This window comes from Nelumbo lutea, chromosome 7, assembly GCF_056320005.1.
Source record: "Nelumbo lutea isolate HS-2025 chromosome 7, American lotus-T2T, whole genome shotgun sequence".
Classification (NCBI taxonomy): Eukaryota; Viridiplantae; Streptophyta; class Magnoliopsida; order Proteales; family Nelumbonaceae; genus Nelumbo; species Nelumbo lutea.
The window spans coordinates 55068272-55085017 of NC_142690.1; the positions used below are offsets into that span (position 1 = coordinate 55068272).

Here is a 16746-nt window from a genome sequence, read left to right on the forward strand (position 1 = left end):
ATCTCAACGCTTGAAATCGGCTGCCGGCAATCTTGGTTTCCATCAGTGAGAGTGCATCCTTGATCATTACCTTTGTCCAACAAAGGGGCTGATCCTGTTACTATGATCATCCACTCAGATGAATTCTCAGACTGTCCCAACATACCCAGGTTTTGACCCCTGCTAAGGATCTCACTGAATGGTATATCAAAGACAGCCCAATCCGACACCTAGTGCAGTATCATAATTGAGTCTAGGGGTCGGGTGTAACTTTCCAGTTTTGCCCATCAATCTCCAAGGTCTAGGGCAATACTGGAAATCTGGTCCAGTTCAAAGATTCAATTAATCTTACACTGTATGTGCCTATGGTCTCACCCTGGCAGCTGAGACAGGCCACCCCAACCGACTTGGTGGCACCACAGTGTCAGCCTTGTCAGGATAGGTCTCCCCAAACCGACCCACTGGCTATGAACATTCTAAACTAACACGAGTCTCATTAAGTGTCCAGTTTAAGGGTATTACACAGAAACATACCAAGGGAACATGAATCAAATATGCACTTTTATTCATTTACAATAAACTCATAAAGTACATCATCTTGATTGAAGGTAAGGGCATACAAAACTGTCTAACACATAGGTGGTAAACTAGTCACTTAGAGGAGCAAGAAACAAACGGTTGTTGCAAGATTAAATGCTGAGGCTGAATTTAGGGCTATGGCCCATGGAGTTGCTGAACTGATTTGGCTTCAGATTCTTATAAAGGAGTTGGGGACAGAAGTAACTAGACCTCTGAAGCTGTATTGTGATAATCAGGTTGCAATCAACATTGTTAACAACCCGGTCTAGCATGATAGGACAAAGCATATTGAGATTGTTAGACACTTTGTGTAAGAAAGAATTGTTTATGGGGACCTTTGCACCCCTTACATGCCATCGCCTAGGTGCACAGGCGAGGCACACTTTAGGGTAGGCACCTCACCCAAGTACTAGGCGCAACACTTTCGAAAGGCGTATGCCTAGTGTGCCTAGGTGTTTTCCTAATGCGCCTTGCTCCTTAGCCCAAGCATGCGCCTTTTGAAAATTTTGCGCTTTTTTGCTTTCTTTTTGAACCTAGTGGCTGGGAGAACTCCCTATTTGCTGATGTTGTTCATTCATTCATCTTAATAAAATATATTCATAAAAGACAATTAAAATTATAAAATTATTACTTTTTGTGTGAAAATATAGAATTTAAGACCGTAACATGGACTTGTTTGGGCTTGCCTCGAGGGGCGTGGCACAAAGGTGGCTCGTAGAGTCAGGAATGTAATATGTTTTACATCACATTAGTTACTTGAAATAATGCAGTTGAGGAAAAAAAAGAGATTGTGCGTTTTACATGCTTTAAAATGTTTTATTTATTTGATTTGATTTTTAAATTTTCATTTGAATATGCTTTACATGTTATGTTTAGGTATTTTAGTTTTAGATAGTAGGTTTTTGAAATCATTAATTTTAAAATTTAAGTTTGTATTTTTTATTAATATTATGTTTCATGTTTTTTGATTTTTTTTGAAAATTTTGGAATTTTTTTTTGAATTTTCTGACCTTTTTTTGACCTTTTTTGCGCCTTGCACTTTTAAAACAGGGGGGCAGATTTGTCTTTGTACTCTTTCTTGTAACCCTACTATAAATGATAAGATTAGGGGCTGTGAGAGTGGCTGTTACCCCATTCCTCTCAATCTTCTTTTTTCTCCACTGTTCTTTCTCTCTAATCTGAAAACTAATATCTTTCATCTCCCTCCAATTTTTGGGTGCAATCATAGTTTTCAAGGTGCCAAGGCGAGGCGAGGCTAGGTGACAGGGTGGTGCCTTGTTGTGCCTAGGTGGGTGCTTAGGTGATGGATTTTTTTAAGTAAAAAACATATACCCTAGGGTAGTTCCATAGGTTCCATAAACATATTTCTTAAATAATTTTCCATAATTTTCATAAGAAAAGTATAAACTTTATGTTGAAGTATAAAAATCATCATATTCCAACGTATTCATGAGATGAATACGAAGAAAGAAAAGAAATTCAAATTTTCTTTTATGAAAAGCTTGGAGACATAATTGCATTTTATAGCAGGTGCTGGTGACCCCACTGAAATATGGTTTGATCTGGTTATTTTGACAGTTGTTTTGCGGATGATAAGTTTTGGATATGATTATTACAGGGCATGTCGAGATTATCATTTTGATGAAGAGGTAATTTGATTATAATTTTCTTGTTCAACCTATATTTGTTTTAACAAATGTTTTATATTTTCTTGGGCTGTTCTTGAAATTCTTTCCATACTAACTTGCTTCTTCTTTGGTCTCTAGAGATGATCCTGTTGTTCCATGGGTTTTTCCTTTTTTTGAAGATAAATAAAAAAGAAAAAGGAGATTAGAAAGAAAGGTGATAAGCAATCACCCGACAAAGAGCAAAGAAAAACCCCAATAGGCACAACCCCAAGATGGAAAAAATCCAAAATGCCCAGCCTGAAAACCAAGCTGAGCATTGATGGTTGTTTATTTGAAAACCCCTGGATTTCAGGCATTGGTGTTTCTTTCAGGAGCAATGTTAGAGATTCCTGAGGTATGCTCGAGTCTGGTTGGGAGAGGTGAGACTCTAGACAAACCTCTTCTCAAAGTTGAGGGGTTTATGACTGATATAAGCTCTAGTTACTTTGCAGTTGGGGTTTACAGTGACTATCAGGCTGTGCTGAGATGTTTGACAGATGGAAGCGAGGGATATTGGGTATATGGACATTGGGTCAAAGAGGAACCTCTGTGGACAGGGGAACATTTCACTCCATTGGATAAGATCTTCCAATGATCTAGCTATTTCTTTAGCTACAAGTTGGGTAGCAAGGAATGTATTTCATATGGGATTAGCCTACAAGACTTTTTTTTTTCACTTTTGTCAAGGGTGTACAAGTAAGCTGTTTGTCAGGATTCTTACATTTTTTCTTTCTGTGTTTAATTTTATATCTTTTGTATCTTCTTTCTTGATGATTTATTAATTAATTCACTTGATGACTCGATCATGTCACTGATAAAAAATCATTTCCATACTTCAATGTTAATTGAATTGCTGTTCCTTGCTTGAATTTCATAACTGTCTGTTTTGGAGTCTTGTTTCTTTGGCTGTTTTGAATTGACCTCACTACCTTTACAAATAGCAGTGTTTAGGAAACCGGACCAGACTAGCCGGTTGGACTGGTTGAACCATGACATGGGCCCCTGGCTGGTTTGGTCACACCTCAATAACTGTCTTTGTTAAAAACCCGGTGAAAACTGGCTGCCTGGTTATTTTAACAAGAAAACCGGTGAACCGGTCCTAGTTTCATGAAACCAGCCGCGCCATTAAATAATTGAAATTTTAAAATGTGTTTGACAAGACTTGAACCCTTGACTTCTTATTTTCATATATTGCTTAATTACCACTAATCCATTTCTTTACTTGTGTAATTTAATGACTCATTATTGTATACATTGCTTTATTATACACATATTTTAAAGAAAATGTAAATTAAGAGACTTGAGCCCTGTCATTTGCTTTAAAAATTAAGGAATTTGCCATCCATCCACTATATTTAAGTATATTAAAACTTGTAAAATATATTATATATAGTATTTATATGACCCGTAGTATATATACATATATGCCACATCATCACAATTTGACCTCACAATTCTGACCCCTGAACCTCTCCCTTTCCCGGTTCAGTGCCGAGTCTGGTTCTCTGAACATTGTCAAATAGTCAGCAATGATATTGCTTTTCCCAGAACAAATTAGCCCCATGTTCCCAACTTGATGTAGGAATATCCATTCCATGTATAACAAAGCTTATGTCATACTGTGGGTCCTTCAATCTCCATTCTCTCTAATCTTGCACTTCTGTTGCTTTCATATTATCTGCAGAAACACATTCAACGTTGCCATATTTGTTCTTCGGGGAAGGCATGCTACTTTCTTTTACAGGTTAGCTATTTCTTATTGACAAGTCTTATTATATTAATGTTGCATTCATAGTTTCTAGATGCGCCAAGGTTCAAAATTTCGATGGGGGTGTATTATATCATTTCTTTTAGGTGTCAATACACCTATTTAAAGGGCTTTTGGAAGAAATCTTGTTTTTAATAATTAAAACTCATAAAAGAGGCTAAAACTCAAATTAAAAAATAAAAAAAATAAGAAAATGAAAAAGCACAAGGTTCAAAGTCTTGATGCACCCCTTCCGCTGCATTGGGGTGTATTGAAATTTTGAACCATGACTGACACTTGGGTTCACTTAGATGTTTGATTTGGTGGATATGACCTGAGAATAGCAGAGCTAAACAGGCAATAGATAGGTGCATCATAATGATATTCTTTGGAAATATTTGATCGTCCCAGTTTGCCCACTTTTTTTTTTTGATCAGTGACTGACAATATTATTATTAATCCTATTATGTATTTCATCTTTCTTCCTTGAACTGGCATTCCGACTGTCATTGAGTACATAAGTAATTAATATACACTAGGTACCAAATTTACATTCAAAATTTTAGTAATGCTATGTTCTATCTGAGTCATTATCCTTTCTAGGAGTAAATTTGCTTCTTGTGTGTTCTGTTGTCTTTCAGGAACGAAGACTTCCTATCAAAAAATTCTCATTTTCCGTATACATGTGTTATTTGGTGTATGCACCCCTTTACATAGCTGGGCCAATTATAAGCTTCAATGCATTCGCTTCACAGGTATGCTTCCTCAGTGTTAGTTATCATCTTTCTTTCTTTCTTTATTATTTTGATAGATAGTTTTTTTTCCTCTTTACTATGGCTAAAAGTTTATGCTACTTTTGAGCATATAGCATGTAGACACTGACTGAATAGTATTTTAGGAAATGTGCCTGAAACTACAGCACCATTCAAATGAGTTTCATTGTATTAAGTGGAAGTATTTATGCTGTATGAGAAGAAGCAATGAAAGTGATTCTAATAGCTAAAGAGAAAATTTAGTATACTGATTAGAAACCAGAATTTGGTACTTTTACCCAATGTTGTAAAACTTGACCATATCAAAACTAGAAAGGCTACCTATCAAAAAAAAAAAAAAAACTAGAAAGGCTACTGGGTCACAACTGACAAGTTGGTTCAACTGCCGGTCAACCCAGTGACCCATGATGTCATATTTATAAAATATAAAATATTATGTAAATCATGACATACATGTAAGTTGTGGCCAGATTGCTTTTCTCTTGGTTTTAATACAGTTCACCTGGGCAGATCCAAAAAATATAAAGTGACCAGGGTTCAAGTCATTTAATTTAGCTCACACTTTATTCAAAGATACATACACCCTATTTGCTAATGTTGTTCATTCATTCATCTCAATAAAATATCTTCTTAAAAGGCAATTAAAATTATAAAATCATTTTTTTGTGTGAAAATTAAGAATTTAAGACCCTAACATGGACTTGTTTGGGCTTGCCTCGAGGGGCATGACACAAAGGTGGCTTGTTGAATCAGGAATGTAATATGTTTTACATCACATTAGCTACTTAAAGTAATGCAATTGAGGACAAAAAGAGGTTGTGGGTTTTACATGCTTGAAAATGTTTTATATGTTTGATTTTATTTTTAAATTTTCATTTGAATACGCTTTACATGTTATGTTTATGTATTTTAATTTCAGATAGTAGTTTTTTTTTAAATTTATTTTAAAATTTAATTTTATATTTTTTATTAATATTATGATTCATATTTTTAGTTTTTTGCATTTTTTGAATTTTCTGACATTTTTTTATTTTTAGCTTTTTTTTTTTTTGTATTTTTGTGCCTTGCACCTTGGGTGGAAATTGGCTCCTGTGCCTTGCACTTTTAAAAAGACTAGGAAGCACACATGAGTGGAGAGGCATTTATTTGGCCTCCTTTTTTGAAGCATTTCACAAGTGTTCACCTTTCCAAGACAACCTCCCAACACTGGTTGAACTTTGGGTGGTATGGACTTACTCCATATCTCTTTTGCTGGGTGTCCAAAAATAAGATTCCTTTTATGGTTGGCCATGAGCCCAACAAAGGAGAGATTGTGCAGTAGAGGACTCAGTGTAGACCCAGTATGCAAATTTTGTGGGCAAATAGAGACCACGAAACACATTTTAACAACCTGTGTGATAGCCAAAAAGGTCTGGAATATGGTAACAAGATAATGGATCAAAACATCCATTAAAGCTTAGAAGAATGGTGGAAGGAAGTTGGTAAACCACAAAACAATCAAGAGGTAAGATGGAAATGGGAAAAAAGTGAGTTTTATCATCTGGTTTTTATGGAAAAATCGAAATGAGAATATTTTTATAAATAAAAGCTATGCCCCTCCCAAAATAGTAGATAGAGCATTCCAAAACTGCAGAGAATACATAGAGGCTCATGAGAAAAAAAGGGGTGAGTGAACGAGAAAATACCCAAAGATCTATAATATGGATAAAGTGGGACCCACCGAAACAAGATGAACTAAAGATAAACTTCATCCTGCCTTACTAATGATCTATGTGCGTATGGGTATGTGATAAGAAATCACAAAGGTGAGGTTATCAAGTTTGGAGCAGACCCCATTGGGGCCACATCAATAGCAGTAACAGAAACAAGGGCAGCCCTGGAAGCTCATAAACAACTAAAGGATTTACCAAACAGGAGCATTATTATCGAAGGAGACTCCCTAGGAACTATTCGAGCGCTACAAGGCACAACAAATGCAACATGGCAATGCGATAGCATGATTGAAGATTCCAAGAAGCTGGTGGAAGAGGTTCAAGCGAATATCACCTACAAGCACATTCATAGAGAAGGAAACCAAGGTGCAGATTGGATGGTGAATGAAGGGCATGGAGGAGTCATACAAGGTCACGCAGGTCTTCACCAAGATCTCAGGGACCTAGTTTTAGCGGATTCTCTAGGGATTCTTTTCTCTCGGCATGCGTAACTTCCAATTTTATCAAAAAAAAGAGGCACATTTTATCCAATGGGTATGGAGCCTATACCCTTCTCTTTTGTTTCGCTAACTTATTCCCACTTCTCTCCTCTCTAGGTTCCCAAAGAAAGTCCATCATTTTCTCTAATTGTCCTGCTATCCTCGTTGGAATCCTGATTGTAGATAGGAAATAGATTGGTAAGTTAGCTAGGGTTGCTCTAATTGGAGTTATTCTTCCACCCAGAGAGATGCAGTTCCATTTCCAAAGGGCCAATTTCTTGGTGAATCTCTCTACTACCGGCTTCCAAAAGGTTTTTGATCTTGGGTTACCTATGGCCAATGTTTTATCTCACACCCTAACATCCCAGCCAATACTCTTAGCTCTTCTTCCATATTGATCCTTACGAGACAGCTCTTTCCCCAAATCACCCTCAACATAGAAATAAGTTCAAAGAAAACTATTAGATGGAAGCACTGAAAACTTAGTTAAAAATGGTCAAACCTGTTACAGTTGTCTGAAATTTAAAGCAAAATTTCCTGCCCAAGCCGAGAACCGGTTTCTCAGTATTTTGGAATCTGAATTTCCGGATCGATCTTGCACCAAACTTGCACCAAACTTGCACCAAACTCCAATGGCTATAGATTCTTTTCCATCTACAGTCATGAGTTGTATGTTGTATCCATTGTAGTTCATTCAGATAGTAGAAAATTCAGAAAATATTATCAGATTCATAACAGAAATAAAAGAGAAGAAGAAGAAAGGTTTCTTGGAGAGAAGAAAAGAAGAGAATGAGAAGAAGAGATGGAAGATGCCAATAATAGATCTGGCCCCCCACTATTTAACTTATATACTCACTGATTAAAAAACATATTATGTCTAATATTAAACTGCTATCAATTACATAAAAGAAAACATTAAACTGTTGGGCCTTGGGCCCAATAACACTACTTTAAAACATAAAATATTAACTACTAAAACCTCATCACATATGTTTGGGGTTTATGTTCTGTTTTATTTTATTTTGGGTTTAGATATTTTGTACTGATTTTGGTCAACATTACACACCTTTTTCGGCACTATAAAATTTCCTTATTCTTGAAACTGAACAAAAACTTGTATGATATTAATGTTGTTTGTATGTCAGGCTTCTTTGTTGTAAAGAGACAGGGCCGAATGGGCCCTAGTATCCTTTCTTGCAGTATGTTTTTATTTATCTGTTAGCTAATGGCTATTGGGCCTATCTTAATGGGCCTGTTATTTCATTTTGCTAGTTCTCTTTATGTTACTGCCTAGCTGGCTGCCCACTTAAGGGTGTACTTGTAATTATACTAAGATTGAAGTTTAGTAAAAGGATTAGAGAAGGGAGGGAAGAGATATTCGGCTTCTTCTTCTTCTTCCTCTTCTTTTCTCCATCTTCTTGCTTTTGTGCTGCTGTTCTCTTCTTTTCTTCCTCTCTTCTCTCTAATTTTTTCAAGTTTACATCAGTTTTAGAGGACTGATTTACATCTTGGTATTAGAGCAGGTTTTTTTCTTCTTTCTTTTCTTCTTTCTCTTTTCCCGTACACCCTTCGATTAAGAGAGTGTATGGAGAGATAGGTTCTCTATAGTTTAGAGGATCTTTTGCCTACTTGGTAGAGGGTTTGGAGAGTTTAACTTTGGCCAGAAATTGCCAAGAAGTGATGTTGTACTGTTTCTGCCCAAAACCCTAGCCGATTAGAGATTTTCAAAGTTACTGGTAAAAGTGAAGCTTTGGGTGTGGCACTCAATGCTTGGGAAGTGCCTTTTGACTTCTAAAAGAGGGTGGTTCAGTTTTGAAAGAGGTTGGGAAGCTCTGGTAGGAGCAGCTGCATCTTCTCTCTTTCTCTCCAATAGCCGAACGCAATGAAACCCTAGTTTTCAAGCATCTAGCTGCTGGTTTGACTTCAAGTAAGTTTATAAAGACCAAATTTCTAGCTTTTTTATTTTCGTTTGATTAATGAAGCAATACGGAAGTGAGTTCAAGCAGGTGTTAGTTTCCGGGCTTGGCTCGGTAGATTCCATTTTGACTGGTGTGACCATAATTAAGCTAGATGGGACAAATTATTTTGCTTGGGCATAGTCTATAAGGATTTATATCTGTAGTAGAGGAAAATTAGGGTACCTCATAAGCAGTAAAAGTGAAACCCAAAGAGATAGACCCTAAACTTGAGAAATGGGTGCAGGAAAACTATACAGTCATAGGATGGTTGGTCAACTCTATGCAGCCTCATATAAGTCAGCACTATTTCTAGATGTTCTCGGCCAAGGAGATCTAGGACAGTGTTACTGAAACCTATTCACAGAAGTTGAATGTGGCTAGAGTTTACAAGCTGAAAAGTGATGTGAAGAACCTAAGACAGGGAGAGAAAAGTGGCAATCTACTATTCTATACTGAAATCCCTATGGCAGGAAATTGATGTTATGGAGACAGTTGCATGGGAGAATAAAAATGATGCAAAAATGTTTAGGAAGTTAGTGAAATGAACCATGGTTTTTGAATTTCTTACTGGATTCAACCCTAAGTTTGACATCATTAGGCAGAATATTCTGGTCAAAGATGAGGTTACTCTCGCCTAGGCATATGCTATGGTAAGCAGTGAGGAGAGTAGGCGGTAGGTCCAGTTACAGAGTCCACCCACAGAACACTTTGTACATGCTGGAATAAAGCCAAAGGGTCCAATTGAGAAGAAGGAGCAAGTATGTGAATATTGCAAGAAACCGAGGCATTTTGCTGGAAGCTTCATTCCGATCTTCTACCTGACCGGTTTAAGAATAACAACAATTTTAAGAAGTGCAGTCAGACAAGAAAGCCTAAGACAACTAATGTTGCCACAATACCGGAAGGAGGAAGTAAGGAGTGTGAAGAGAAGTCAACCATTGAATAGTTGGCAGCAATGAAGGCAGATTTTGAAAAGTATGGAAGGCTGTTAAATCACTTGGAGGTTATTGTTTCTACATCTCACTCTTCAAGCAACAAATCATCATCACCAGCATTTGCTCACTCAGGTATTCATGCTTCTACAAACCATGCTTCAGTTTCAGGTAATCATAAAACCCCTTGGATCATTGATTCTGGTGCATCAGACCATATGACCAGCTTATCTAATCTTTTCTGTTCATACCACCTCTTCTCTGGTAAAGAGAAAATATCCCTTGCTGATGGGTCTCTTGCTCCCATTTCCGGTAAAGGGGATATAAAGACCTCTGACACCCTTTATTTATCCTCTATCCTTCATGTCCCTAAACTTAATACAAATCTTTTATCTGTTAGTAGCTTAACTAAATCCATGAACTGTAGCATAACTTTCTTTCCCACTCATTATGTTTTTCAGGACTTGCAATCTCAGAGGATGATTGGGAGTGGCCATGAGGCGAATGGAATATACTGCTGGACACACCTGATAGAGCTCTTGGACCACCTCATGGAGTTGCCTTGGAGTCAGTCTTGTCAGAGTCTGTTAACAAAGTCATGTTATGCCACTTTTGGTTTGGTCATTTGTCTTTTTCTGCTTTGAGTCATTTGTTTCCAGATATGTTTAAGGGCGTGTCTTTATTAAGTCTTCATTGTGAATCGTGTGAACTAGCAAAGCATTGTAGACACTCTTATCCAATAAGCAATAAAAGATATATTTCTCCTTTTCATATTATTCACTCTGATGTGTGGGGGCCATATCATTTGCCTACTATGGGGGGTTACAGGTACTTTATCCTTTTTATTGATGATTATTCTCGTTACACTTGGATTTATCTCATGAAATCCTGAGATGAAATACCAACTATTGTGCAAAAATTTCATGAACTCATCCTTACCAGTTTAACACCCGGATCAAAATATTATGTTCTGATAATGCTAAGGAGTATTTTGAGAAAACCCTCTTAGCCTATCTTGAAACTTTTGGGGTTACTCATCAAAGCTCTTGTTCCTACACTTCACAATAGAATGTGGTTGAAGGTGCTAGATCCCTCCTTTTTGCATCCCATGTTCCTATAAAATTTTGGGGAGATGCTATCCTTACTGCTACCTTTTTGGTTAACCATATGCATTCTCGGGTTTTTGGCTTCAAAACCCCCTTTAGCCTTCTCTTTCCGGATGATGATCTCTTCTCTCTTCCTTTTCGTGTTTTTGGGTGCACTTGCTATGTGCATGTTCATAGCCATCAAAGGCACAAAATTGAACCTAAGGCTTGTAAATGTGTTTTTCTGGGATATGCTCCCATGCAAAGGGGATATTGCTGTTTTGATCCGATTAGTGGCACCCGCTTTGTATCTCGTGATATCACATTTGCTGAGTCTACTCCTTTCTTTAGTATTCCTCATGAGGGGGAGAAATTAAAGGAACCCTTTGCTATGTCTTCAACAGTTCCTCTTCTTGTTCCTTTTAAGTCATCTGATGAGGTGTCCATTTCTCTCACTGGACATACCACTAGTATTCCTGCTCCTCCTCCACCTCATCCTCCTATAAGTCCTCCTCATCCTGTTCTCCAGGTGATACCAAAGACACAGATTTAGACATGGGCAAGTTGTTTCCACTCCTTCAAAAGAGCCTCTTGCTCCTCCCATCATTACTAAGGTAACAAGTCAGCCTTCCTTTGGCTCATCTACTTCTTTCCCAGACCTTGATCTTCCCATTGATCTTTGCAAGGGCAAGCGGAAGTGTACAACCCATTGTATCTCTAAACACCTGTCCTATAGCCTTCTATCTCTTACCTACTACTCTTTTCTTGCTTTTGTTTCTTCCCATGTGATACCCAGGTCTATACCAGAAGCCCATCTAAACCTGAATGGAGGGATGCTATGATGACTGAACTGGATGCTTTGCATAAGAACCATACCTGGGATATTGTTGACTTGCCAGAAGGGAAGGAACTAGTGGGTTGTAAATGGGTATTTGCCATTAAATATCACTTTGATGGTTCTATTGAGAGATTTAAGGCCAGGTTGGTTGCTAAAGGCTATAGTCAAACGTATGGTATTGACTATTCTTGAGACATTTCTCTTGTGGCTAAGATGACCTTAGTCCGGGTTTTGTTATCTCTATCTGCTACTTTTGATTGGCCTCTCCACTAGTTTGATGTTAAAAATGCCTTTTTGAATGGAGATCTACATAAAGAAGTCTATATGTCTTTGCCTTTGGGGGTGTATGGAAAGGAAATGCAAAGGAAGGTGTGTAAATTACAGAAATCCATTTATGGTCTCAAAGAGTCTCCTCGGGCTTGGTTTGAGAGGTTCAGGGCTGCTCTTGTCTTGTTTGGTTACACACAAACTCAATTTGACCATATCTTGTTCTTGAAAAGAAGTGGCTCTCTGGTGACCTTTCTGATAGTTTATGTTGATGATATTGTGGTCACGAGTAATGACACCCAAGAGGTCAATAAACTCAAAAGATTTCTTAACTCTGAATTTGAGATCAAGGATTTAGGAGATATCCAATATTTTTTAGGCATCGAAGTTGCTAGATCTAAGGATGGTATCTTCATTTCTCAATGCAAATATGTCCTTGACCTCCTTGTTGAGACTGGTAAACTTGGTGCTAAACCAACCTCCACTTCTATTGATCCCAATCATAAGCTTTCTGCTATAGATGAACTTTTATCCGATAGGGAAGTGTTTCAGAGACTGCTTGGGAAGTTGTTATATCTCTGCATGACTCAGCCGGACATTTCCTATGCAGTGAGTGTTATTAGTCAATTAATGCATTCTCCTAGAGATACTCATTTAGCTGTTGCAGAAAGAGTTCTGTGTTACTTGAAAGGCATTCCAAGGAAAGGTATTCTATTTGCCAAACATGGACACATGAAGTTGGAAGCATACACTGATGCTGATTGGGCAGGATGTATTGATGATAAGAGATCCACCTCAAGTTATTGTGCTTTTGTGGCAGGGAACATTGTTTCATGGAGGAGTAAGAAAATCCTTCGTTGAAGCAGAATACAGGGCAATGACACATGGTGTGTCAGAATTACTGTGGCTACGATCCCTTTTAGAAGAATTGGGGGTTGACCATGAGAAGCCAATGATGCTCTACTGTGACAACCAAGTAGCTATCAATATTGCACATAATCCTGTTTAACATGATATAACTAAGCACATTGAGGTTGATAGACATTTTATACGGGAAAGAATTTCCTCGGGAGAAGTTTGTTTGCCATTGATCACCTCAGAAGAACAGCTGGCTGATATTTTGACCAAGGGAGTTCCGAGAGGGAAGTTGACACATATAAGCAAGCTGGGCATGATTGACATCTATGCTCAGCTTGAGGGGGAATGTAAAGAGACTGGGCCGAATTGGGCCCTAGTATCTTTTCTTGTAGTATGTTTTTATTTATTTGTTAGCTAATGGCTATTGGGCCTATCTTAATGGGCCTGTTATTTCTTTTTACTAGTTCTCTTTATGTTACTGCCTAACTGGCCACCCACTTAAGGGTATACTTGTAATTATGCTAAGATTGAAGTTTAGTAAAAGGATTAGAGAAGGGAGGGAAGAGATATTCGACTTTTTCTTCTTCCTCTTCTTTTCTCCATCTTCTTGCTTTTGTCTGTTCTCTTCTTTTCTTCCTCTTTTCTCTCTAATTTTTCCAAGTTTACATCAGTTTTAGAGGACTGATTTACATCTTTTGTGAAGTTTAAACTTTGAACTTTCTCTCCACCAACTGATGTTGGTTGAATTGGTAATTTCCCTGGCTGGTTGTAGTAGAGACTTGAGATCAAATCCTGCAATCAACAAGGGGGGTTATGGGTATGGGGGACGGACTACCCCCACTGTGTAGTTCCATGAATCATAAAAAAGAAAAATTGTGAACTTTCTCTCCTTCTAGACCTCCTAATAAATGATTATAGGAGTCATACCAACTACTTGAGTGAATGAATTGCTATTAAACTGACTTTTTATTCTTGTCCTCAATCCCTTGTTATGGATATATTGGTTACAAAGAGAAGGACTCATACCAGTCCCTATTCTTTCCTCCAGTAGAATATATTGCAGAATAGATTCTCCACATCCTTCTCTTGATCCTAATTCACTACTCTTAATATTTATGAGTTGGCAGTTTTTACTTGAAGAGTTTCCATGTCAGCACTGAGAGCATGGTTGGTATCTACCACTTCCACGTCCATTTCCATGCTGTGTTTTATGTCCCACTACTTCAGATTTCTTCCCATGCCATCTTTGTAGAAAACTGCCAATTTATGGCTTCTTCCCATATCATCTTATCCTCCCCCTCCATGATCTTTAAATTAGAATTATCTAGCAAGTTGATTATTTTGGATGGAAATATGTCCTCCACACCTTGTTTTTTCCATCTCCCATCACTATCAAGAACTACATCCACTGGCATGTTAATACTTTCAAATAAGGAGAGACATCCTCCAAGTGGTCTATTAATGGAGAATATTCTGTCCAGTTATCACACTAAAAGTGAACATTTCCTGATTTCCTCTGCCAACTTCTTATTGTGTTTGACTTCTCTTTGGACTTTTGACATGTTATGCTTTCTGCTTAATGTCTTAACAAACCCTTAGCCCAATTTTGTGGGCTTGGTTATATGAATCCTGTTCTACTCCATTCAGTGGCATGTTCATTGTCAATTGGAATAAATGAACTGTATCCTCATCCAATTAGGTGGAGAAATGCTTGCTGAGTTCTTGCTAAATCTGGGAATAAAGTTCATGACTTTTATTACTGTGAAGTCTTTATATATAAGCATGCATTGAAATTTTTAAAAGATGTTATCAAGTTGGCTTCTTGTTGTCATTGTCTTGCAGTTAGATATGCCGCAGAAAAATGTCTCTGTTGGACAAATGGCTTGGTATGGGCTCCGATGGGTCCTAAGCCTTTTCCTCATGGAAGTAATGACACATTTCTTTTATTATAATGCGTTTTCCATCAGGTGAGTCTCTTGTGCAGTACAGAAGTGTACTTTTCCAGATTTTTTATCCAGTATCTTTTGATTTTTTTTGATAAATTTGGGGTTTGATTTTTCTCTTTCCTTTTTTTAGTGGCCTGTGGAAACAGTTATCACCTTTGGAGGTGTTCATTATTGGATATGGGGTAAGAGATGATGGTCTTTAACATTTTGTTTTTTGACAAATAATGGTCTTTACCATTTTAATGTTGCTAGATTGAATGCTAGGTAGTTCTTCACATTCTTGACTTCAAATAGTGATTCTTTTTCAGTCCCTTCGTCTGTTATTCTTTTAGTAATTGATTTTAAACTGATGCTATTAGACAATATGTTGCTTGGCTGGTTAGAAAATTGGTATTACTAGGATTTTGGTTGGGTGCAAGTGAAATTGTGATGTGAAGGGATTGAAATAAGATTTGTATGAGTTCAGAAATTAGTTTTTTTTCTATTGAAGTAGGATTTATAGGATATATTTGTGAGGTTATGCAATAGACTGTGTGATGGAGAGGAAATGTTTAGGGAGATGAAAAGAGGGATTCTGGTATTCATTGATTTAGAGAAAGCATATGATAGAGTTTTGTACAGACAATATGGTGGGCACTGGAAAAGAAAGGAATACCAATTTGGTAGGTTGGCCTAATTAGGAACAGTATGCTGGGCAACATGTTATTAACACCTATGGTGGCAACTTTGCAGCTTCCAACTTGGTCCTTATTTGTTTGCAACAGTGATGGATGAATTGACTAAACATTCAAAATGGAGGTCCTATGGCGGATGCTGTTTTCTATTGACATAGTATAATTGATCAAATTAGATAAGGGGTTAAATGCAAAACTAAATTTATGGATAAATGCCTTGGAAGTAAGAGGTTTTAAACTAAGTAGGATTAAAACAGAACCTGCAGTCTAGATTCCTATAAATGGGCTACTAGATAGATTCTAGAATTGGGCTATATTTTAGAAATGCTTCTAGAATCAGTTTGTAGAATCTGGACAAAAACCTGGATTTTGAGCCTAATTTGATTTTGTACAGAATCCGGATTCTATCATTGCTATCCATACAGCCTCTTAATGTACTAAATCCACTTTTTTGCCTTCAAATTTTCCTTCTATTAAATCACATATCAGTTAATTTACAAGGATATTATTTGTGCCAGCACAGGAATAGTCATCTATCATAACCCTCTATTTCTAGAATGCTTGTTATTGTTGTCTCTTTTGTTATAATACAAGTAATTAGTACTATGTAGGGGAAGACACCTTAAGATTGAGACTATACAAGATCAACCGCTTCCAACATCAAATCTGGAGGCAAAATTTCTATAAAAATCAAAAGCAGTTTAGGTCCTGAAATATGACCCTCAAAAAGGAAAAGAAACTCTTTCATCATCCTTTGTTTGCAACCAGTGGTTGCTTTTCTTTTTTAGGAATATTTTGTACAGAACTTGTATTTCATTATTAATTCTGTTTAACAAAGAAATTTATTATGTTTTTTTTGGCAGGTTCTAAACTTCATGTGGCTCAAGTTTTTCCTGATCTGGCGGTACTTCAGGTTTTGGTCACTGGTACTTGTTTTGAGTGTATTTTTTTTACTCACTTTTCTCTTTCTCTGCTACTGTCCTGTACTTTAGGTATATTACAGTTTGAATGGAAAAAATCTAGGGTCTAAGCTTTATGCTATTCTGATTATGGGAATTATGGGATTTGTAGATTACACTCGGTATATTTTGTTTATCAAAATTTTTACTTGTCACATTTCACATTAGAAGAGGGTTGTGTTATGTTGTTTGGGTTATGGGGATTATGGGATTTGTGGATTAAACTAATATATTTTTCATTAAAATTTTTTACGTTGCAGTGTTTCACTTTAGAAGGTTGATTATATTTAACT

At 37.1% G+C, this 16746-nt stretch overlaps 1 protein-coding gene across 4 annotated transcripts in view; it reads left to right on the top strand.

Annotated features, from left to right (window-relative positions):
- LOC148846461 (MBOAT (membrane bound O-acyl transferase) family protein) overlaps window positions 1-16746 on the top strand; it is a 97296-nt gene that overhangs the window by 32431 nt on the left and 48119 nt on the right. For all 4 annotated transcript variants that reach the window (XM_088954764.1, XM_088954767.1, XM_088954766.1 and 1 more), the window contains exons 8-13: window positions 2137-2207; window positions 3910-3969; window positions 4614-4727; window positions 14717-14841; window positions 14951-15002; window positions 16358-16420. In XM_088954764.1, the coding sequence (XP_088810890.1) occupies window positions 2137-2207; window positions 3910-3969; window positions 4614-4727; window positions 14717-14841; window positions 14951-15002; window positions 16358-16420 (485 nt within the window). The remainder of the gene's footprint in view (window positions 1-2136; window positions 2208-3909; window positions 3970-4613; window positions 4728-14716; window positions 14842-14950; window positions 15003-16357; window positions 16421-16746) is intronic.